Source organism: Sciurus vulgaris (assembly GCF_902686455.1).
Source record: "Sciurus vulgaris genome assembly, chromosome: 1".
Lineage (NCBI taxonomy): Eukaryota > Metazoa > Chordata > Mammalia > Rodentia > Sciuridae > Sciurus > Sciurus vulgaris.
The window spans coordinates 165752724-165775574 of record NC_136461.1 but is presented as its reverse complement, the minus strand read 5'-3'; the positions used below and the strand labels follow the sequence as shown (position 1 = coordinate 165775574).

Below are 22851 nucleotides of genomic sequence, written 5' to 3'. Positions count from 1 at the left end.
GGTGGTGCAAATCTAAGGGAGAGAAGGAAGGGTGGAGGACAATTAGCAAATCCTCCTCCAAAGACACCAAGAACCCTTCTTCCCCACAACGTCTATCAAAGCAGCTATGGATCGAGGTGCCACAGACCTGCCAACCCAGATCAGGGTTTAACAGCGGAAACCACCAGAGGTTTGGAGGAGAATCTACCAGTTCCCAGACAGGGGTCTCTTGGTGTGAGAGGAGGAGTGCGCGCACTGACACGCAGGCACGCGCGCGCCCGTCTGGGAAGGCGGGGATCGCGCAGTTCCCCACCCCTCCAACTCAGCCAGCGTCCACTTTCTGCCCCACTGCCCCCTCTCCCGTTCTGGTGCGCGTGTTCCCGCGGCTCTCCTCTCCTCCGGGTGGATAACCTGGGCTCCAGGCGCTGGCTTGCCAACGCAGACGCTGCGGGCCCCTCAGCCTGGAGGGCTGTGCGTCACGGGGGCGGGGCCGCGTTCCGGCCCCGCCCCTTCTGGCCGAAAAGGGGCGGACTCGGCCGGCGGGGGCCGGAGTTCCCTCACTCTGCCGGACTGTCGCTCCGCGGCCGTCTCTCGCCCCCGAAGCAGACGCTGGGAGTCGAGGCCCGGGGTGCGGGGCGCCATGGAGGGCTGCCGCCTGACGGGCGCCGTGGCCGAGGGGCTTGCCGGCTGAGAGCGCCCGCGCCGGGCGGAGGCATGCGGAGCCCCGGCGGGAGTCTGCTCCAGGCGCTCCCCCGGCTCCTGCAGCACGCCGTCCGCCCGGGCCGCGCCGAGCTGCCGTCCGGCTGGGCCCTGGCGCGGGCGGCGGGCGGGGACGACCCGGCGGACCGCCTCCCCCGCGGGGGCGGGGCGAGCGCGGCGGCGGCGGCGGCGGCGGCCTCGGGCGCCCTGCTCGGCGCCTATCTGGAGCGCCACGGTCAGCCCGCGGCCTCGGAGGTGTCGGCGCCGGGCGGGGCCTTGGCGGGCGGCTCCGGGAGCGGCGGCGGCGGCGGAGTGGTGGTCGGGGTGGCCGAGGTGAGAAACTGGCGCTGCTGCTGCCTCGGCAGCACCTGTTGGTGCCGGAGCCTCGTGCTGGTGTGCGTGCTGGCCGCCCTGTGCTTCGCTTCTCTGGCCCTGGTCCGCCGCTACCTGCAGCACCTCCTTCTCTGGGTGGAGAGCCTTGACTCGCTGCTGGGGGTCCTGCTCTTCGTTGTGGGCTTCATCGTGGTCTCGTTCCCCTGCGGCTGGGGCTACATCGTGCTCAACGTAGCCGCCGGCTACCTGTATGGCTTCGTGCTGGGCATGGGTCTGATGGTGGTGGGCGTCCTCATCGGCACCTTCATCGCCCATGTGGTCTGCAAGCGGCTGCTCACCGCCTGGGTGGCTGCCAAGATCCAGAGCAGCGAGAAGCTGAGCGCCGTTATTCGCGTCGTGGAGGGAGGAAGCGGCCTGAAGGTGGTGGCACTGGCCAGATTGACCCCCATACCTTTTGGGCTTCAGAATGCAGTGTTTTCGGTAAGTGGTGCCCTACCGGTCTCTCTCCAGGTCTGTTCTCGGGCCATCTTTTTGCGCTCCCAGGGAGGGCCCTCCTTCAGATAAATACCAGCGGAGAAGTGACATTGGCAATAGGAGTTAACAATTACTTTGCATAGTATCGATCCTACAAATAAATCTAAGGCGCGTTCTTGGAAGGAGATCTGGTAGCGAAAGAACTTCCTTTTGGAAATTTGAAATGCATAAAAAATGGAGAATCCTTTTAACTTTGAGTGGGGCATGAATGAAAATGTCCTTTTTTAACATGTTACCTTATTTCTGTAGCAGCTTTTGCAGGAGTTTGGGAGTGCAGCCTCAGATCCCTCGTTTTCTCTCTTGCCTGCATAAATGCATCCAGGGTTTTGACTCAAGTTTTTAGTGATGTGGAGTTGAGGCCCTGATTAAGTGAACAATGACTTCTCCCGAATTTGGAGTTTTCTACATTTAAGAGAGGACTATTTTTCCCCCCTTCAAATAATTTGTTGAATACCATGTAAAGGAGAAAATTCTCTTGTTTAGCCTTCTTTGGAGGAACTTTATCTTCAAATTACTAAGTGGTAAATAAAATAAGACAGAAAACCTTTTGTTCAGTGAGCATTTATTTTCCTTTATAAACAAACTCTAGACTTTTCTGTCCTTATATACATATATTCTGCTTACTCTATTTCGGTTTCTGTATCTAATGTGCATTTCTTCTATGCAACTGACTTAAGATACAACTAGTGAGGAGACCATCCAATTGGAAAAAAGGAATCTGGTCTTTACAAACTTTGTGACCTGGGAACAAATTATTAAACTTATCTGACTTCAAACTAGATGGCTGAGTTTCCCATTGAATTCTAAACTACAGGGTTCATAGAGTCCCAGGATCTCAATCCTTAAGTTAAAAGAAAACAAAACTATGAAGTAAAGTGATATAGCAGTAGTTTGGTATAGTTTCAGCTCTAATTTTTTGCCTTTTCACAGCCCCTTATAATATGAAATACACACATGAACTTTGACCCAACCTTGGGTAATAGATTAATTGTCCTAAGACTTTGAAAGAAGCGTGGCACTAAGGAAGCTGTATAGATTCAGATAGTTCCTCTTTGCCCTACAGTATAACTTGTATCCTTGTGCCTTTTCTCGTTCACCTACTCTATGCTGTCATTCTAGGATCTTTCCATATATTATTTCTAATCCTTAAGTCAGCCCTACAGAAGGTGATTATGCACTTATTGTACACTGTTAATTGTCTACTAATGAGGAGCACAGGGCTGAGACTCTGGAGTCTGCCTGTTTTAGAATCTGATTGGTCAAGTTTCTTATTCTCTCTGAGCTTCAGTTTCTTAGTGAAGTGGGGAAAGTAGTTGTACCTACTTAATAGGGTTATTGAGAAGATTACATAAAATGAATATATGCAACAGAACCTGTCTTAGCAAGCACTCACATGTTGGCTTTTGTTTTCTACTGTTCTTATTTCTTTTATTAACCATGGTACCTAGCCAGTAAATAGATGGTATCAAACTTGGAACTATGGTCTGATGCTGGGTCTTAACCCATGGTCCTGTTTTTTTATTGTGTATTGTATTTTCATAATTCATGTATTTATTACTTGACAATAGATAGGTTTTTCATTTGATAATGTCTCACATATTAAATATGTAAGAAACTGTACTTTGTACTTGGAAATAATTTAAGGTATTCATGTGGTTGAAACCAAGTTTGATGAGGGGCAGCATTTAATTTGACATTGTGGGGTCAGAAAAGAAGAAGAAAAAAAGGTCTATTGAAGTAAGTAATATAGTCATCAGTTTTCTGAGAAAGAAATGGAGAATCAACCATCCAGGAAATTGTACTACAGAGTCAAAAGGGCAGAGGTGAGGTTTGAACCAAGAATCTGCTGATACAGTGAGTGTGATGGATTGAAATTCTTACTCATAGCTATAGCAGGGTAGATTATGAAGCCACTGGGTATGGTCTGTTACATATTGTTCATCTTGCATCTATTCTTTCCACCTTATGGCTGCCTACAGCTGCCTTCTTTCAGGGCATATTTCTCTTGTTTTCTTCTTCTCTCCTTATTGAAATTTCCATTTTTAAAGAAAATTCCAGTTAAAACTATTTTTTTTTTTCAGTGTCCATGATTAAAATAACTTATCAAAATTTATCCTCAAAGACAAAGTTAGATATAGTGGTCATATAAGGGACAAGCTTTGGAAATAGTCCTTCTTTAGTCCCTGCTATGTGGCCTTCTCTTCTTTACATTTCCTCATCTGTAAAGGGCCGTAGAGTTATATGGGTTAAATATACCAATGCAATGAAGATAAGTGTATTGTTTTTGTTTTTGTTTTTGGTATTGGGAATTAAAACCAGGGCCACTCAACCATTGAGCCACATCCCCAGGCCTTTTTATATTTTACTTAGAGACAGGGTCTTGTTAAGTTGCTTAGGGCCTCACTAAGTTCCTATGGCTGGCTCCAAACTTGGCAGTCCTCCTGCTTCAGCCTCCCAAGCCACTGGGATTACAGGCATGTTGCCACTGTGCCCAGCCAGATATTGTTTTGCCTGGCATATGGTCACTTCTTAATTGCTAGCTGTTATTATTAATGGTAGAAGTAGTTATATTTACATTTTAAAGGCAGAATCTGATTGGAAGAAGAAGAGGCTTCCCTTGTTTTTCTGTTCTTAACCATAAGACTTCTCCCATGTGTGCAAGAAAGGGATAAACAAGCTGAAACACCATTTTTGAAACTCAAAATACAAGATATGTACCTAATAGCTTATAATATATTGGTTCTTAAACCATATAAAATTTTACTTCTCAAGATTATGTTTAAATTTTTTTTTCTTTGAAAAATGCACCCATTATTCTGCAGTGAAATTGGTAAAGCTTTTTTTCGTGTTTTCGTCTTGTATCTACAGGTCTTGCTGCCCATTAAGACAGATTTCTAAGCCTATAGTTTGTGTTTCGAAGTTCTTATCTGGACACATCTTGGATGACCATTATTTCTTTCTGGATTAGCCAGAATAAGCTGAGTTGTGCTGACATAACAACCATCACATCTCATTAAAGGTATATTTATTCTACTTGACCCAGGTGCAGGTCAGACTTGATTTGGGAGAAGGGAGGGAGGGGTCCTCTGTTTTATGTCAGTTTTACTCTGAGATCCATGCTGACAAAACCACCATCTTGCACTTTGTCACTGTGACATGGAGGATTACATACTGACTTTTTAAAAGTAGTCTCATTTTTCACTGGCCTGAAAATGTTACATGGCCACAGCTAAATTCAAAGTGATGATGGGTATGCCAGGAAGGAGCAAGAACTGGAGCATGTGGTGCAGTTGTAGTTACTGGCACTTGACTACCCCTTCCTTCACTCTCCATGTCTAGTCTTTGCTTTTAAATTCTCTGGATTCTGCCTCTTAAACACTCAGTCCAGCTCACTGCCACTGCCTTCTTTCATCTCTCCCTCCACCATGCCTAAGTTCTCCCATCATTATTTAGAAAAGATCTTTGTAAAATTCAAATGCATCTTGGTACTTCCCTTCATGAAATCCTCAAATGGATTTTCTTTTCCTGTCTGGATGAATTTCATATATTCTTGGGCTTATTTAATTCATTTAATCCTCAGCACTTTAAGAGATGGACATATTTCTGATTTAAACAAAGCAAATGAAATCCTTTCTGTGACCTTCAAACTTCAGGTTCTCTCTTTTATCAGTTGCTGAAAAAAAGAAAGTCTGGATTGGTAAGGAGGGACCCTTGGGGTAATTGTAGGAGATGAAATTCTAAAAGATTAAAACCATCTAGAAGAAACTTGTTGATAAAATTGAAAATAGCAAACTCTGTGATGCCCCTTTGGAGTCTTTTAAAGTCACTTCCTGTAAAATGCCATCTATGGTCCAAAAATATTACATGCTAATTGGTTGTTGGGCAACAGAATACATATTGGTGCTTGCAACTTCCAAAGGGGTCCGATGTTATTGTTAACTTGCTCTATAGGAGATCCTAAAAAACATTCTCTCTTTTAACTTTAGTTGAAAAACTTTAGAAGTCAAAGACTCTAGTAAGTTCTTTCTCTTTAAACAAATCCACATGGGAAATTTTGTTTTCAGTCATGTTTAAGTTTTTAAAACCTAAAATTAAAACCTAAAACATAGTGTGAAAAATTCTCTTATTCATACAATGTATAGTACTTTCCAACTTGCAGAGCAAATTTACATACATAATATTCCTTAATCACCACAACAGTCTTAGGAGACTGAGTTATATTAAGAACAGACAGCACAAACTTGAAATCAGACTTGGTTCTCAGTGTTTACCTTGGCATCTTGAGGTAGTTACTCTTTTGATCCATACTTCCTGTTGTTTAATAACACCTGTTGTGAAATTGTGATTAAAATAGTTTGCTCATTATTTTTCTTTTCGTCCTCTGTAATCCAAAATGAGCACAATGAGGCTCAGTTTTTTTTTTTTTTAATGTAGCAAGTATTTTTATTTCCTGTACTAATTGCCAGGCAGTGTTCTGTCATGCATACATTACTTTTTTTAATGCTCATTTTAACACTAATCCTCTTCTTATTGCTGAGGGAGTTGAGATACAAACTGGTAGAAGAGCTTGCCCCAAAACCGCGGGATGGCAGATAAGTTAGAATCATTAACGTGCCTGTGGTACTAGTATTGGTCCAGAAGAGCTGGGTTTCTCATATACCTCAGGATTCCAATTTTAGATCACTAGTTCTAGAGTGCCTTGTGTATCAAAACACTAGAGGACCTCCCACATGTCAGGTACTGTTCAGGGTTCTACACAGGGGAGTTGGCTCTCATCCTAGGATGTTAAAGCAGGGGATCAGCAAACTGTAGCCCAATTGTGTGGCACACAAACTTCTTCCAGTTTTAAATGGTTGGGAAAAAAAAATATCAAAAGAAGATTATTTGATGCACATGAGAATTATATGGAAGTCAAATTTCAGCATCTGTAAACTTTGTTATTGGAATATAGCTATGCTCATTCATGTGCGAGCAGTCTCTGATTTCTTTTAAGCTAAAACAGCAAAGTTACATAGTTGGAACAAACCCTGAGCCTCCAAAGCCTAAAATATTTACCACCCACTTCTTGGAAAAAGTTTATCTACCTCTGTGTTAATCACTACAGCCCAATAGCCATCAGGCATGAGCCCTTGTGATTGTAGAGTCCCTTAAGTTACCTTTTTTTTTGACAGAAACAATATATTAATACTGTTAATAAAATGCAAACAAAGTAGAAAAACAGAACTGAGTATTTTAAAAATCCAAGGACTTGCCCATCCCCCTGGCTCATTTCTCAGTAGAACCACTTAAAATGGTACTGTTACCAACTGTTTCTTGGGTTATTTGTCTGAGATCACAAAAGATTAGAAACAGCAATAAAAAGATTTTTGTTTTTGAGCTTAGGGGCAGAGAACTGTGAAACTGGCACTGACCAAAATATTGATGGCAAATCATGTTATGATAACTTGAAGTAGAGGAAACTATTCTTGAATCAGTTTCCTTAGAATCTGCACTTAAGAGTCTTGACTTATCAAGAAAATGTTACTTTTAGTAATTAGTTCACAAATGAACTGACATTTATTACAATTTAATAAGTTTTTGGCATATGACTAAGGCCTCAAATATGGTAAAATCTTAGCTTGTGGACTTTGGGAACCCAAGCTCATAATGTCTCAGATCCTGTGTGACCTTGATGAACTCACTTAATGGTCTTTTCTCCAGTTTTCTTATTTGTAAAATAAGAGTTAGACAAGGTCTCAAAGTTTGCTTTTAAAAAGGCATATGTTCTGAGCAACAGTTTAATATTTTTTCCCTCTAAAGTGTTTAGTGATAGCACATTATGTAAAACAGGAAAAAGTTGTTATTAAGTTTCTATTCTGTATAATAGGTAAAGCCATAGATTCAGATAAGGATGATAGGTCATGATCCCTGCCCTGCACCAGTGTGTCAAGTGATTATTTCTTATTATTGAAGTATACTGATTTGCAGCTAATGGTATAGTTCAGGCAGAGTAGAAAATGAACAGTCTGCTTTGGAGGATCTTGGAGTCTGAATGTTTAAATAGGTAAATAGGTTGATAAATGTAGTGTCATCTTAGTTTACTTTCTCAGACCTTACAGGACCACTTAATACAGTTAACCATTCAGTATTTCCTTGAAACTGTTTCCCCCTCTTTGTGCTACTTCAGTTTTCTCATCAGTTTGAGGTTTCTTTGTGTAATATATATAGGCTTAGAAGGCACAGATTTTTATCAGAGCCTATTATAGCAGTGTATATGCAACATGTCATAATACCCCTTCCTAGGTTAAAAAAAAAAGTTAAAAACAGACATCTTACTAAAACTTATTTTAAGTGTCTGTATTTTCCATTTACAAAAAAAGTGTTCATTGTAAAGAACACTTTGAAAAGTATGGCAGATACAATGAAGAAAAAATCATGAACATTTTAATGTTTTTTTCCTATTAGCATTTATTGGTGTATTTTTTCTTTATGACATTGTGAGTTATTGTTATAAATGATTTTTGTGAGATTTTACTTGATGTAGTTGGTATTTTGTTACCAACTACACAGTTGTTACCAAAAACACAGTTAGCTGTAGTTTTAATCTTTTGTACTTTTTTTTATTCCTGGTTAGAGCTGGTTCTTTTGTATAAAGGTATTTGATAAATTTTTGCTGAATAAGTAAAAAAAAAAAAAATAAACCTATAGTTTTTCACATTCAATAAAAAGCTTTTCAACTTATGTTCCGGAGACCTATACAATAAAATGTGTATTTTGTTTGTTTGTTTGTTTGTTTTGTTTTTTGTTTTTTGTTACTGCTGGGGAGAAGATTCAGTGTGTGGTAACCATATTCTCAGATGGATTGTTGACCCCCCAAATAATTTGTGAACCATTAATAGCAGTTCCTGATTTAGAAACATTGAGCTAATGAAAAATGTTGTATATGTGAAGATGTTTTCTTCTTCAGGAAGGCATATTGACCAAGCCATTTCTGTTGGTGGAAGTAGAAGCCTCTTTTACTTGAGGCCATCTCCAGATATTAGAGTGAAGTCCCTCAAATCCCTGCTTTGTTTTTTGTTCTTGCTTTCAGTAGCAAAATTTTTTGCAGTCCTCTGAGGGTTACCATCTAACTAGAGCATCCTTGACATTAGGTTCGCCACTGGAAGTACTTTGCTTTCATTCAGTATTCATTCAGCAGATAACTGGTAGAGGCTGTGTGCCTATTGCTGTTCTAGTTGCTGGAATTGCATAGCAGTAAAGCAGTCCCTTAGGTTGCTAGTAGTCCAGTGAAGAAAAAAGCACTAGTTATATCATAGTGTAAATATTGCTGATAATGAGTTCATTTCTAGTGAAGACATTTTTCTGTGTTAGGGCTGGGGTATTCTCAGTTTCTATATAGCCAGTTACAAATAGAATTGTCATCTCAATCTTTTTTACAAACTAGCAACTATCATTAGTCTCCACATGTATTTTTTAAAAAGCAATTTTGATGTTGATATATTCATCCTCCAGTCAACATATATGTAGTGTCTAATATTTGGTAGACATTGTGCTAGGTCTAGGAACATAAATGAAGGAGACATAGGTCCTTTCCTTCACAGAACTTGCAGTCTGAGTGAGGGGCAAACAGATGATAAAACCTTTGATTGCTGACCTGTGTGAGGGGACAGGAAGGTTCACTGTTTCCTCAGAGTCCTTGAAAGCATGTTTTGTGCAGATTTGGGGCATCAGAGAAGCTTTCCTACAGAAGTTGAAGACTGGGTAGTGAAAGATAGTTGTAGAGTAGAGCAGAAGGAATGGGAGGAAGCATGTATGTGTCCTTGCTAGAAGGAGCAATATAGAGAGGCCTAGAGGGAAGAGAGCACGGAATGTTCTAGAAACCCAGAGACTTTTGATGCATCTGGACTACAGTGTGATGTGAAGTTTGAAATGGTCAGATCATGAAGCATTTTGCATGCTGAAGACCTGGATACTCATTCTCATGGCAGTAGGTCAGAATTTAAACAGGACTGAATTTGCATTTTTAAAATTTTTTTCTAAGATTTAGCCTAATCTAGGTGTCACGACTGGAGAGGAAACACTAGAAATAGAACCCGGTGGTAGATAGATTCCTTAGAAATTTAAAAGGTGCAGTTGGCAAAGATAGGAGGAAGTCAGATGTGGTAAATGAGGGAGAAGCTGGGTGATCCGGTCTCAGGGGAACTGAGACTGGGAACATAAAAAGAGGAGGTATTTAGGGAAGGAAATGAACACTTAATGTTTTTCCTTAATCTACTTTTTTAAAGAATTACATTTTCTCTGAGAGTGAAAGCTAGTTACTATTTCTGAATTTTTTCTCTTCTACAACTTTTCTGAAAGATTGTGTTTTGCAGATCATGTAATAAAATACATAATTTATCAATAAGATGCAAAGATCAAACTATAGTCATTTTAATTTCTTTTGACTGTTCCTTTAAAATCATCTTAAGGATTTGTGATTTTTCTATGAAATATTATGTATTATATAATATTACATAGGAATTTTATATTCCATATTTTAAATGGAATTTATATAGTATACCTCAATAGTAAATTTGTCAATAAAGGCATTCCAAATAAATTAGTTTAGGACTTGGCGGGGAGATGCACACCTGTAATCCCCAGTGATTTGGGAGGCTGAGGCAAGAGAATTGCAAGTTCATGTCCAGCCTCAGCAATTTAGCAAGACCTTTCTCAAAATAAATGTGAAAAGGACTGACAATGTAGCTCAGTGGCAGAGCACTTCTGAGTTCAATTGCCAGTCCAAAAAAACCCCTTAATATATAAATCTAGAAACATAACCTATGTAGGAAGGTATAATTTGCCAAGACTAGTGTTAGTTATGAATAGGATTTGAGGTTTTTTGAACATGGATTATCTTTAAATTCTTTGTTGCATCCATGTCAGTGAATTCTGTGTAAAAAGAAAAAAATAGTTTCTTTATGGATTAAATTAAAGTCAATAAAACCCTTGTAAACAGAAGTAAACTTAGAAAATGAGGAACTGCAGGGCTGCCTGGGAGCTCAACTTTATGTTGTGTCTGAATGATAAATCTGGGGGTTCTTTAATGGGCTGCTCTGAAAATACCCTGTTAGGTGGTGAATCAGTACTTCCTCTTTAGATTTAAGGCTTTTTATTCCTCCCCATGTACTCAGATTGGTACTACTTTGTTTCAAGAACTTTTGATATAGTGGAGGAATGTTTTATATTAACCCCTAGTGATTCAAATAAGTAAGTTGAGCCTCCAAGTAAATCATACTACCTCTGGGAATAAGGGTAAATATAATCAGATGATGTTTGCCATCACTGAAACTCATTATATATCTTTTATGGAAGTTAACCAGCAGGATGACATTCATATCCTTGGCTGAGATTTCTACAGATTCTTTAGATTTGGAGGACAAGTTCTGAACTGAGATCCCAGGGTACTTAGGTAGAATTTCAGTAGGATGGCCTGAGGCTCATTTTAATGTCTTTTCTGGAACTTTGGTGAGGGCTTACTAGGGAGAGAAGATTGGGTAAAATCTTTGTGTGGGAACAAATATTAAAAATTGTGGAACTGGATAGAGGTTCTGGATAGGATTTTGACTTATAGGAAATGCTAAATTAAAATAATTTGTAGTATTTATGTTAATCAAGTTATTAATAGTTTTAAAACCATGTATATTATTACATTGTTGTACTGATTAAATCATTGAACACTCCAGTAAAACTGCTTACAAAGATTAAAACTAGGTTTTTCCTTTCTTTAGGTATTTCAACTTTACAGAAAGGAAGTATGTATATATAATACGTAATATTTTCTCTCTAGGATGAATTTGGCCAAGAGAAATTTGATGAACTTTGATTTATGCATTGGACAACAGCATTGTTAAAGAATTGAGAGTTGTTTCAGATTTATTAAATTCATTTTTAACATTCCAATTTGAATATTATTGATACCATTCCTACATGTAATTATGTGTTCTTATCTAGAGAAACTTCATTACATTTAAAGCTATGAACTGAAACTTTGCATTCTGAATTTTTTTAATGTAGCTTAAATATTTTGAAGATAATTTTTATAATGTGTAATGCTTTATTGTTAATTCTAACATGGTAATTTTTATGATTCATTTTGTCATTTATTCATTTTATACATTTGACATTTTTATTCTAAAGAAAATTCTCTCCTCCTGTAAGTAGACTTGCCAGAACTCTTCCTCTTAGCAGAGGCTTGCTCCTCTTCTTTCAAGCTCCTAACCAGTATCATGTCAGTTACTTTTCCTATCTTTATTTTGTAGTGTTCCTTTGTGGGTGCCTTAAATAATCCAAAATGTATTGCCAACTTCATTAGTACATCCTGTGCCTACCCTGCCAAATTGCTCATTTTTTTCCTAGAACACGTACCTTCTTCCTCCTGCCTTTGCTTGCCATGTGTAGCTTTTTGTGTCTGTTCTAAAGGCCTCATTTGCCCCAGAATTGCCCTTTGGTCTCCACTCCTACATCTGATTTTAATTCATCTCTACTCTTTTTTTTTTTTTTTTTTTTTTTTTTTTTTTTGTGGGAACAGGTATTGAGCTCGGGACCTTGCACATGCTTACACAAGTACTCTACCACTGAGCTATACTTTCTTTTAAATTTTAAATTTTAAGCAATCCTCTGACTCAGCCTCCCAAGTAATTGGGACTCCAAGATATATATCTGTGTACCCAACCTTCTACTGTTTAATGCTCTGCACAGTTTCCAAAGGCTCCCTTTCTGTCTGTGTCTAAGGTATTTGGTGTGTACTTGTCAGTGTGTAAATTCTTTGAGGGTAGGTATTGTGTCCTACTTTCTGTCTCAACTTTCAAGCATTTATTAGAACATTTTACAGACATACTGAGTCAGTGATTGATAAATGTGAATTTTTAACAACCTGTTGCTGAAATATCTTTCCAGACTGGCAGTCGTGCATTGCCAATGTGCCATCTATAGAAATGAATGTAACTTCAATGAAATTATGATATACATGATTATTAGATTAGAATGTAGTTATAGAGAAACATATAGCTGATTAAAATACCAGATCTTAAAAGCAGTTAGAAAAAAAATTTAGTATTGTTGCCAATACCTTTCTTATATACTGGTAATAGACAGATGCAGGTATGGAGAAATTATTCTTAAGGCCAGTGACTGATAACAACAATAACATGAAATATTTAGAAATAAATGAGGAAATGCATGATATATGTAAGAAAAAAAAAAAAAACTTTAGTAAATAACAGTAAAGAACAGTTCAGCAAATAACAGTTTAAGAAATTTAGAAACATTTCTGGATAAGAAGACTGAATATTATGAATATTTCAGCTCTAATCAGATTAATTTTTAAGTATACCTTAATCCTAATAATTTACTTTCTTTTTTCTTTTTGAATGACAGAATGATCTGTGAGAATAAATAGTAAGAACAGTAGTGGCAGTTTTAAAAAGAAGAGTAATGAAGTGGTTTGAAGGGAGTTGGAAATTTCTTGCCAAATATTAACTGATTTTCGTTGTATTGTGACATTTGAAATATGGATAGTTAGTAACAGAGCCCCTAATGTGTCCTTTCATATACACAACTATTTATAACAAATATCATAAGGAGGAGCCTACTGATTATTTAATATATATTGCTAAGAAAATTGACTATGTAGAAGTGGGGAGGAGTAAGGCTGTATCCTCATTTTAGCCTGAATAATTTCCAGAAGAATTTAGTATTAAGTTTTAGAGAATAAAACAATCAGAAAAAAAAAAAAAAAGTAAAAACTATTGAGATCTAAATAGAGTTTCTAAAACTAAAAGCAATGGAAAAATTGGAGGAAAATATTGATAATATTTGATTATATGGGCATTTGGAAACCTTATATCTCAGCATAAAAAGTGAATCAGACAGCAGGATCTTTTGAGGCCAGCCTGAGCAACATAGCAAGACCCTAAATGAATGAATGAGTAGAAGAAAGAAAAAGGACATTAAGAAAGACACAGAGAACAAAGGACAGACTTTAGGATAAAGTACATGCCCATAGAGTAGAACAAGGATTATTCTTACTACAAAGAGTTCTTATGAATATGTAAGAAAAAACTTAAGGTACCAAGAAAAAGAGGACAATGTGAACAAATAAAGCTGCAGAAAAATGAATGTAGAAAACTCATGTCACTTTACATGAAAATAGTACAGATTAAATAATGATGAGACATTTTTACCAAAACTAAAATATATTGAATTTTAATAAGTTAGTAAGAGTGTGATGGACACACTCATGTTATTACTGACAGATATGTAAATTACTGTGAACATTTGGGAACATAGCAGAAAGTTTTTACTGTTCGAGTTAGTAATTCTACCCCTAGTGATCTATCCTAAAATAACTGAGATGTAAAATGTATTAGTCATTTATTTTGTTGTGTAACAAATCACTTCAAGATTTAAAGCATTAATTGTCTCAGTTTCTGTGGGTCAGGAATTCCTGTGCAGTTTAGCTGGGGTCTGTGACTCGGGCTTCCTCACAATTCTGCAGTAAAGGTGTTGGCCAGGGCTGCAGGTATCTTGAGACTTGTTTAACAGTCCACTTCCATCCTCACTCGTGTGGCTGTTGGTAGACCTCAGGTCACTGCTAGCTCTTGGCTGAAGGAATCACTTCCTTTCTGCATAGGCCTCTCCATAGAGCTACTTAGAATATGGCAGCTGGCATGCTCAAGAAAGAGATGGAAATCCTGTTTTTGTAATCTAATCTTGGAAGTGATATGTCGCTTCTGCTATAGTCTGTTTGTTAAGAAGTAAGCATTCAGTCCAGCCTACACTCCAGGGTAAGGAATCTCACAGGGCAGGAAAACCAGGAAATTGAACCATCGGGAATATTTTAGATGCTGCCTTCCACACAGGTTAATATACAAAGGTTTTTGCTACAGTTTTGTTGGATTTAATAAATAATAACAAGAAAACAAACATAATTACATAGACACAAATAAGGAAGCAATGAATTTTTTCTGCATTTAAGATGATGATTATTTTTATTTTACAGATGAAAAATCATAAAGACAGAGTAGCTCATTGAGTTCTCAACATCGAAATGCCAATCTAGGGTTATCTGGCTTCAGGGCCCAGCAAGCACACTGCCATGTAAGAATGAATGCTTATGAATATTTAATGACATGAGGAAAACTTAAGACTTCTGATAAAGTGATCTGTGTGTGGATTTTATTTACATGTGAGGAAAAAATAGTCACAAATGTCATCCTTCAGTGATAGAATAATAGAATGTTAAAATTTTATTTGAACTTTTATTTCATTCTAAACTGCATTCTATACATACTTCCTTGGTAATCATTTTTAAAAGTCAAGATACTTTGTAAGTACTTCAGTTCTTTCCATGCCAAGAAAAAACACTAGCAAATCCTTAGACACACTTTTTTATGTTATTTTACTTGGTAACAAATCATTCCCTTTACTTCTAGATTACTGATCTCTCATTACCCAACTATCTGATGGCATCTTCAGTTGGACTGCTTCCTACCCAGCTTCTGAATTCTTACTTGGGCACCACCCTGCGGACAATGGAAGATGTCATTGCAGAACAGAGTGTTAGTGGATATTTTGTTTTTTGTTTACAGGTGAGTTTAAGACCAAGTGTTATCTCTTTTTCTCTCTCTTATGTATGCCTTGCTGATTTAAACTTAACAGATTATATTGAATGTAATTTAAGAGAGGCATGTTCCTTTTTCAATCTTCCCTGTTCCTTTAATACTGCTTTATATTTTGACAACATTTTTTAATTGTTTGGATATGTGGAAAAGTGTAGAACTGAACTAATAATTGTTAAAAGTCTTCTTAAGAAAATACAGGAATGATAAGAATAAGATTCTTTTTGTAGTAATTATTTTCATAGTCAACCCAATTGAAGGGCTTACATTAAGAAAAATTTTGTAGTTTTGTTTGCCATTCAAGGAATCATCGATTTTTATTTTCCTTTACTAATTTTTCCCCCAGAGCTATATTTTCTTTAGATATCTAGATTTAAAGGTTGGATTACATTTGGTTTATTTCTATTATTTCATTTTATCCATTGTCCCAGATGTGGAACACATACAAAAACTTAAATTGAGCAACAAACATGCCACTTACAGTGATTTTAAAATAATATTCAAGTATTTATTAGGTTTACAGATTTGAAATCTTAAGACTTACAAGTTAATATGACATGCTAATCACATAATGTTAAACTTGCTATGCATTAAATCCATAGTATACTATATGTTGTAATTTAATGTTTATGATCATCCAAAGTGTTATAAAATTCTAACTTACACTGCAGTCTCATTTTGGTGAAGCTTAGCTAAAAGTCAGTAGGGTAAGTGTATTCATAAGGTTTTTATTTGCTAGAAATGAGCCTCAGATTTGCATTTGAGCTTTATAGTCACCAATCTAAAAAGAATCTACAGTGTCAGTAAAATTTTGGAAGCAAACAAAGTAGACATTCAGAGGAATCCACAACTCTTCTTGTACTGATGTCCAACTTAGACTCCAGTCTGTCTTTCTTTTTAATCACTGTTTTCCATGCCCTATATTTTTCTATGTTGCCACTGATCAAAACCCCAATCCTGAATAAGTCCATGTTTGGTCTGCTTTGTACCTGTTCATTTGAGTGCAAAATCATACAGCCAAACAAATGGATAATATTTAATTCATGGTTGTAAATTTTCACCTGGTTTCTCAACACTGTTGTATATCCCCATTTTTTTTTGTCTTTTTACTCCTCTGCTATTGTCTTGAAATAGGTTGACTATTTCTAGCTATCTTAATTCTCCTCATAATTTTGATCCCTTTTCATTCTCAACAGATTACTTCTCCACTTTAACAGAAAAATCAGATACTTTCAAATGGCAAACACCTGAGTTTCCATTTGAGAAATCTGTTCTTGTGCTCCTGTCCATACTCGGCCTACTTTCCAGTTAATAGTAGAAGTGCCTGACTTTCTGTAGGATGCTTGTTCTTCTGCCTATGTTTGGTTCTTTCACTTTCATAGAGAAACATTTAGAAATATGTCTATACTGTTTTTACTGATTTTTTTTCCCTCTTTTTGTTAACACCTCACTAGGCTAAGGAAGAAGTGAAAGCATGTTAAATAGTCAGTACAGATTGTCAGGCCCAAGAATCCAGGAGGGCAGCTGGGGAAATTGCTGTGTATATATGTAGCCAGTTCATACTTGCTGGAAGCTTGAGAAAGTTGTTCACTGGTTTTGAATTAAATCTCTGGCCCCACCATGTGCTCCCTTCAAACTGTTGTTTCTGAAGTCATCGTTAACCTCATCTAATTCAGATGCATGTTCCATTTGTAATCTAGCAACCCAAAACTCTGTTGACCATGCCTTCATTATTAAAACTTCCATCTCGTTACACTCCTGTCCCACTTACCCTACTCTGCCCTTAACTGGGTTACACTTGTCTGCATGTCTTAAATCCTTGTTTCTCAAGATTCTAGTCTAAGCTTTCTAGTGTCATGCTGAAAACTTTTTTTTCCTTGACAAACCCAATTACTATACTGGCTGCTATTGTGTTTACTTGTATAATGAAAACCCCCTTCTCTGCCCCAGGACTCATCTTTAGTTCAACCTTCTTTCCATAGCTTCAGATGTTCATTAACTGGTCTGGATGTCTCATAGATACCTTAAATTCAGCATGTCTGAAATAGAACTTAGTGATCATTCACATATACTCACAATTAATTTTCTTGACATTTTCTTCATCTTTTTACATGGCATTACTGTCTACTCAAACGTATTAATCTTAAAAGAGTTTTCAGAGAGTATATCTTTGTTTTTTTTAAGAGAACTAACATTAGAGAATAATTGTAGAATTTAAAAACCCCACTTTAATAATACCTAAGGTACTTAGAATTTTATTGAGTAATGGAAATTCACTCAGTGGTACTCTCTTGCATAAGTTCCAGGTTTTTCTCCCCATCCCATCCCCAGTTTTATCCCATCTGCTTCTACCCCTCCCTCCCACCACCCTCAACACTTGTATTTAGAATTCTTTTTTCATAGAGTTAATGTTATAATTATGATAGATTTGATTGAAACTGTTATATTATGGGGTCACTTTCAGTTATTTGTAAATAACCCCTGTTGCAACTGGTTTACAAATGAACTTTGGAATAAAAGTCATTTAGAATATATGGAATGCATAGACATTCTGATGAACTAAATTCCTCAGACAATGGAAACTTAAACCCAAGTATTTTAAGGGACTTTCCTGAAATCAGATCACTAGTTTGATAAACCAAGACTAAACACTGACTCAGTTTTATCAGTTTGATGCTTTTCCTGGTATTCCTTTAATTACCTTTTTTTTATTACCGTCATGTTTTTCTTTATTTTTGTTTTTCCCTAAATACAATTTCATGTTCCCAATATCTTGTTAAATTTCTTTTGAAGCTTATTGACATTTCGGTTTTTTAAAGTGGTCCTTAATACTTTTAATTTTGTTTGCACAAATTAGTTCTTTTGCAAATATCATTGCTTCTAAGTAAGGTTGGAAATGCTGGTAGACAATTATAGTTGTGCTGATGTACATAAGATTATGTTAATTACACTAGTAAAGTTTAACCAGCTATAGTCTGTTATAGACATATTTTGTTGTTGTCATTGTTCCTTCAAGGAGGTTTTTTAGTACAGAGACAAGTTTGACTTGTATTGAGCCCACATCATTATATGTACCAAAGGGATGTGTATTTGTTGTGTGTTTACTTGATATCATATAATGGTTACTTACAGATTTTGGCCTTCCATTCCTGGAAGAAGCAATAAAAGGGAGAATTAATAATTGTGTTAACCATTTGAAATATGTAAACTCTTATATACCATACTTAAGAAACATCCTGTGTGAAGCATTTCTAAGCCACATATATATTTATCTTTTTTCTGTATATAATATTGATAACTAATATTTTATTTTTATCCACAGATTATTATAAGTATAGGCCTCATGTTTTACGTAGTTCACCGAGCTCAAGTAGAATTGAATGCAGCTATTGTAGCTTGTGAAATGGAACTGAAAACCTCTCTGGTTAAAGGCAATCAACCAAATACGAGTGGCTCTTCATTCTACAGCAAGAGGACCCTAACATTTTCTGGAGGTGGAATCAATATTGTATGATTCTAAAGAAATGTATGATTGTCAAGAGCCTAGCGTGCTGTCCAAGGTCTAGCAGTCACTTCACTAATGGGCAGAGACAAGTTCTATTTGTATTACGGCACAAACAAAACTGACTAGTTTTTAATTGCACAGTTTTTTTTAAAGCAAGAATCATTTTCTGGATATATAAGTGTAAATGTAGATGCAATTTTGGCTGCACCTCTTTATCATGCCTGTAATGGCCTATAGGTCTGCACTTTAGTGTTTTTTAATTATTTTATTTCTGGGTACTTATGAACAGAGAAATAACCCAAATATTTTTTCTGCTTAGTGTCTTTATTTATAAAGTATACATCTTCCTTACTTATAAAGCTGAGTTAAAGTATGCAGTCTTAAATGTATAATATTATTGGATGTTCTTTGCTTAGTCTTCAGAAGGAATAAACAGTGTTTTTTATTTTGTTTTGTTGTGTTAAGTGGGACCACTTTGTTTCCCTTTTCTGTGTTAGAAAACAGACATTAACTTTCAGTTGAATGTATTTTTTGCAAGCATCACATAATTGCAGGGCCATTTACACCTTTTCATACAAGCTTAAATCCTACATTGTGGGACTGAAGTGCTCTTAAAATAACCTTTTTATTTTCACTGTGTAATATGCAAAGCAAAAGGGAAATTATTTAGCGGATGGTGGCTGAAAATTAGAACTCATGTTCTAATTTAATTACATTGGCTTTACCCTCCTTAGATCTTCCATCAAAGGGCTGTCCCATTGCAATCTTACTAAAACATTTTATTAAACTTTTTTTTCCTTTTTATATTAATAATTAGGCTTTGAAGTAAAAATATTCCTTTAAAATGGTGGGCTTGCCATCATTGAAGATGTCACTCAGGTGGCCTTGTTTAGCCTTTTTTAAAAATCAAGCTTTAAAATCATCTTTATAGTTCCATTGAAGTACTTATATAATTGTCCCCACAGTCTTCAATTTTAGAACTATAAATATAATATTAATTTAATGCCCAGATTTGTGTTATTTACCTTACTATAGGTAAGTTCATTTTGTTTTGTTTTGTTTTGGTATATGTTTTTCTCTGATAAGACTCAGGAATTCTGAAATGTGAAATTAAGTGTCTCAATTCTTTCTCTTGTAGCATGAATCAAGTGTATTTATTAGTAGCACTTATGACTATTGACACAGTAATTCAGCATATGATTCATATAACATGTGCAGCATTCATCAGTCACCTTTATTTTTAAAGTAGTTTAATTGTGAACTTAATGATGAGTTTATTTACAAATAAGGTTTTAGACATTAGTGCAAATTTTCCAGTAGGTGTCTCTTTTTTGGCTATGAATATTTAACTTATCAGAGATCTCTCATTTGCCTCTTAATTAGGGTGACACCTTTGCCCTGTTTAACTGAAATACAAAGTACCTTTTTGGAAACAAATGATTATATTCCTATGCTAGAGAATTTGATCATAAGGTTTTTTTCTTTTTTTCCCCCCTATTCAGGTATAATTGTTTTCCTTTCCTTCATAATGAATAAATTACGTAATGGTAGAAGACTTTAGTGCACAATGTTCTGAGAGACACTTGGATCTCAGTCCTTGATTGGCCCAGCCTTCAAATTCTTCCTTCTATTATTGATAGAAAAAAACATTACAGATAACATTGAAATATTCTTTTTCATTTATTTGAGTCCTAATGCTCATTTAGATTTTAAAAAAATGATTTTAGTTTAACAATCCCAGTGAACAATATATTTGATTTATTCTTTTCTGTCTGACATGGCAATATTTTTCTTGTGCATCTTTGCTTATTGGTTAATTTTTGTTAAAGGAACCATTATTGAAGATCATGGTTTCCATACTTGTTTTGTACTTCATGTATTTTGAAGTACATGTATTTATTTTTAGTAATTGTGACTTGAATAACTTCACCAAAATGAGTACCTTTTGGTAGTTTGTATTGAGTTCTTTAAAATGTTATATACTTTGCTCGATACTTGTATTAAATATGTAAAGGTAAAAGAAATAATTTTTCTGTATTCTGCCAATCATTTTATATAATAAATCATACATTGTTTTCTTAAAACACTATGAATTGACTGTTTCTAAAATTCTGATCCATAGCTGCAGTTCTCCTTTAATATTTGCAGCCTCTAAGAAAACAGCAGCCCATCATAGGCTGTTTGACAGGTAGATTTGGTTGCTGGGTGTTTGGGTTGTACCCATTATTAGTTGCGCAAAGCATCACCATGCCTTATTCACTCTGTCTTCAACGCTGCATCCCAGACATGGCAGCAGCATGTTTCCAGAGGATACTTTTATGTTGCCCAAATAATGCCTCCAGTTATATATATATGTATTAAATGCTTCCTGTCACATGTATTTGTAGAAATGAAAATGCTTTATAATGAAAAATGCTTTATACTCATTTTAAAAAACATATAATGCGTCTAATTTCCAAATCTGATGAATGATGTGTTACATCTTTAATTGTTTGGGCCTTTCCATAGTTTTCCATATTCTGGTTTATTGATAATTTTGTTTACTTCTTGCCAAATTTTATCATGTAAATTACTTTAATAGCACCTTCTTTTAAAAACCATGTATATACTTTACTATTTTCATGTCCATTTCTGTTAGATCATCTGATGAGAAAAAACTTGAAATTCATACCCTTTGTTTTACAAAAATATTATAACCAAATCTCCATCATTAGAATGTGCATTTTGAGTTTATGTTCAGAAGAGACTGGATTTATTCAGAGCCATCCATACTCTCCCTTGATGCATTATGTAACCAGCTACAAACCTTTCTAAGGTGGCTTTGAATAGGGTTAGGTGTATGACTTACAGTTACCTTCCTCCCTGTGAAGCGATTAAGTTCAGTCATTACTCTTATTTGTTCTTTATGTAACCCAGCTCACTAGTTGAGGTATACACATATTCCTGGCATTACTGTTTGTTAATCACAGTGCTAATTTGGACTGTTCTTGGGGATAGTGCTGTGACAAATTTGTCAATATTTGTTAGCTGTGAAGCCGTTTTTTAGAATGCTCCAGAAAGTCACTAGGTGTGACTAGTTGGTTATGTGTATGGTAAGTCCATGCCATTTGCTTTGCAGAGAAAAAGATGTTTGTACCGCTCTCAGGAACAAAGGTTTGACCTGGGTTGATAGCCTTAGTGGTAGAATTTTGTTTCAGTCAGATGCTATTCACTGTCCCAGAATGATGGTCAGTGTTTTATTGTCCTGATTAGATTGGATGTTGCTGATATCTGTTGTAATAAAGTTTTTAGCACATAATTTGTTTTAAGGTCATTGCTTTAAACTGAAAAGCCATTTAAAAAGGGAGAAATATCACTGTTTCACAGGATATTCAAAACTCAGGAGTTAATAAGCTCACACATTGAACATAAACTTTTAACTTATTCCACAACTCAATTATAACCTGGTACTTCTGAACTGCAAAGTGATTGCTGCAAATTATTTTCAAAGGTGGCCGAAGATTTAAAGTAGAAAATTCTAAATGTGAATCAGTAAAATGTCTTGATAATTGGAATCCCAAATCACTTGTGTGCCTGAGAAAATAAAAAGTAATATTTTATTTTCCTTCTCTCTTCTCTTTCTTTCCCATGGATGTAGAGACCTGTCCCATGGGAGGAAGCAATTCAGGGGAAAGGGGCGATGTGCTCCTAAAAATGAGAATGCTGATAATGGACTGTCTGTGGTTATGATTATGATGGAGGCCCTGTAGAGAAATAATTCTGGTGTCTTAATACTTTTCAGGGTTCTTCTCCTGATACCCCTATTCTTAACATGCCATCTGCCAGTCATATAATTGTTAATCATTTCTCCTAAGCCATGGTGATGTGTATACTTTCATAAAGTCAAAGGACTTTCACCATTCTAATTTCTCTTGATTTCTATCTCCTTTTCATTACTGTTTCCTTGAGGACACATTCCAGCTGCCTTAAAACTTTCATCTTAGCACTCAGAATAATACCATCCTGGCTTATCTGTACCAGATCCAATACTGTTGTACACCTTTTGTTATCCAGTTGGGGTCAAAACTGTCTGCCAAGACACAGAGGAGTAACCGCATGCTGCAGACTGCCTTCACCTGGGCTGGTGCAGTGGTGTCCTCTCCAGAGAAGCATGTGGGCATT

General features: G+C 36.6%; 1 protein-coding gene across 1 annotated transcript; it reads left to right on the top strand.

Annotated features, from left to right (window-relative positions):
* The first annotated feature begins 563 nt into the window (after positions 1-563).
* On the top strand, positions 564-22289 carry TMEM64 (transmembrane protein 64). The gene is made up of 3 exons (XM_079144714.1): positions 564-1491; positions 15000-15155; positions 18508-22289. Exons 1-3 carry the CDS (start codon positions 694-696, stop codon positions 18697-18699), a joined length of 1146 nt encoding a protein of 381 aa, XP_079000840.1. The 5' UTR covers positions 564-693; the 3' UTR covers positions 18700-22289.
* The last annotated feature ends 562 nt before the right edge of the window (positions 22290-22851 follow it).

Bases quoted from the DNA above. Each gene is read 5' to 3' on its own strand.
- TMEM64 (XM_079144714.1), top strand. From the start codon at position 694: ATGCGGAGCCCCGGCGGGAGTCTGCTCCAGGCGCTCCCCCGGCTCCTG. The intron at 1,492-14,999 runs GTAAGTGGTGCC...CTTTACTTCTAG, and splicing joins TTCAGAATGCAGTGTTTTCG to ATTACTGATCTCTCATTACC. The intron at 15,156-18,507 runs GTGAGTTTAAGA...TTTTATCCACAG, and splicing joins ATTTTGTTTTTTGTTTACAG to ATTATTATAAGTATAGGCCT.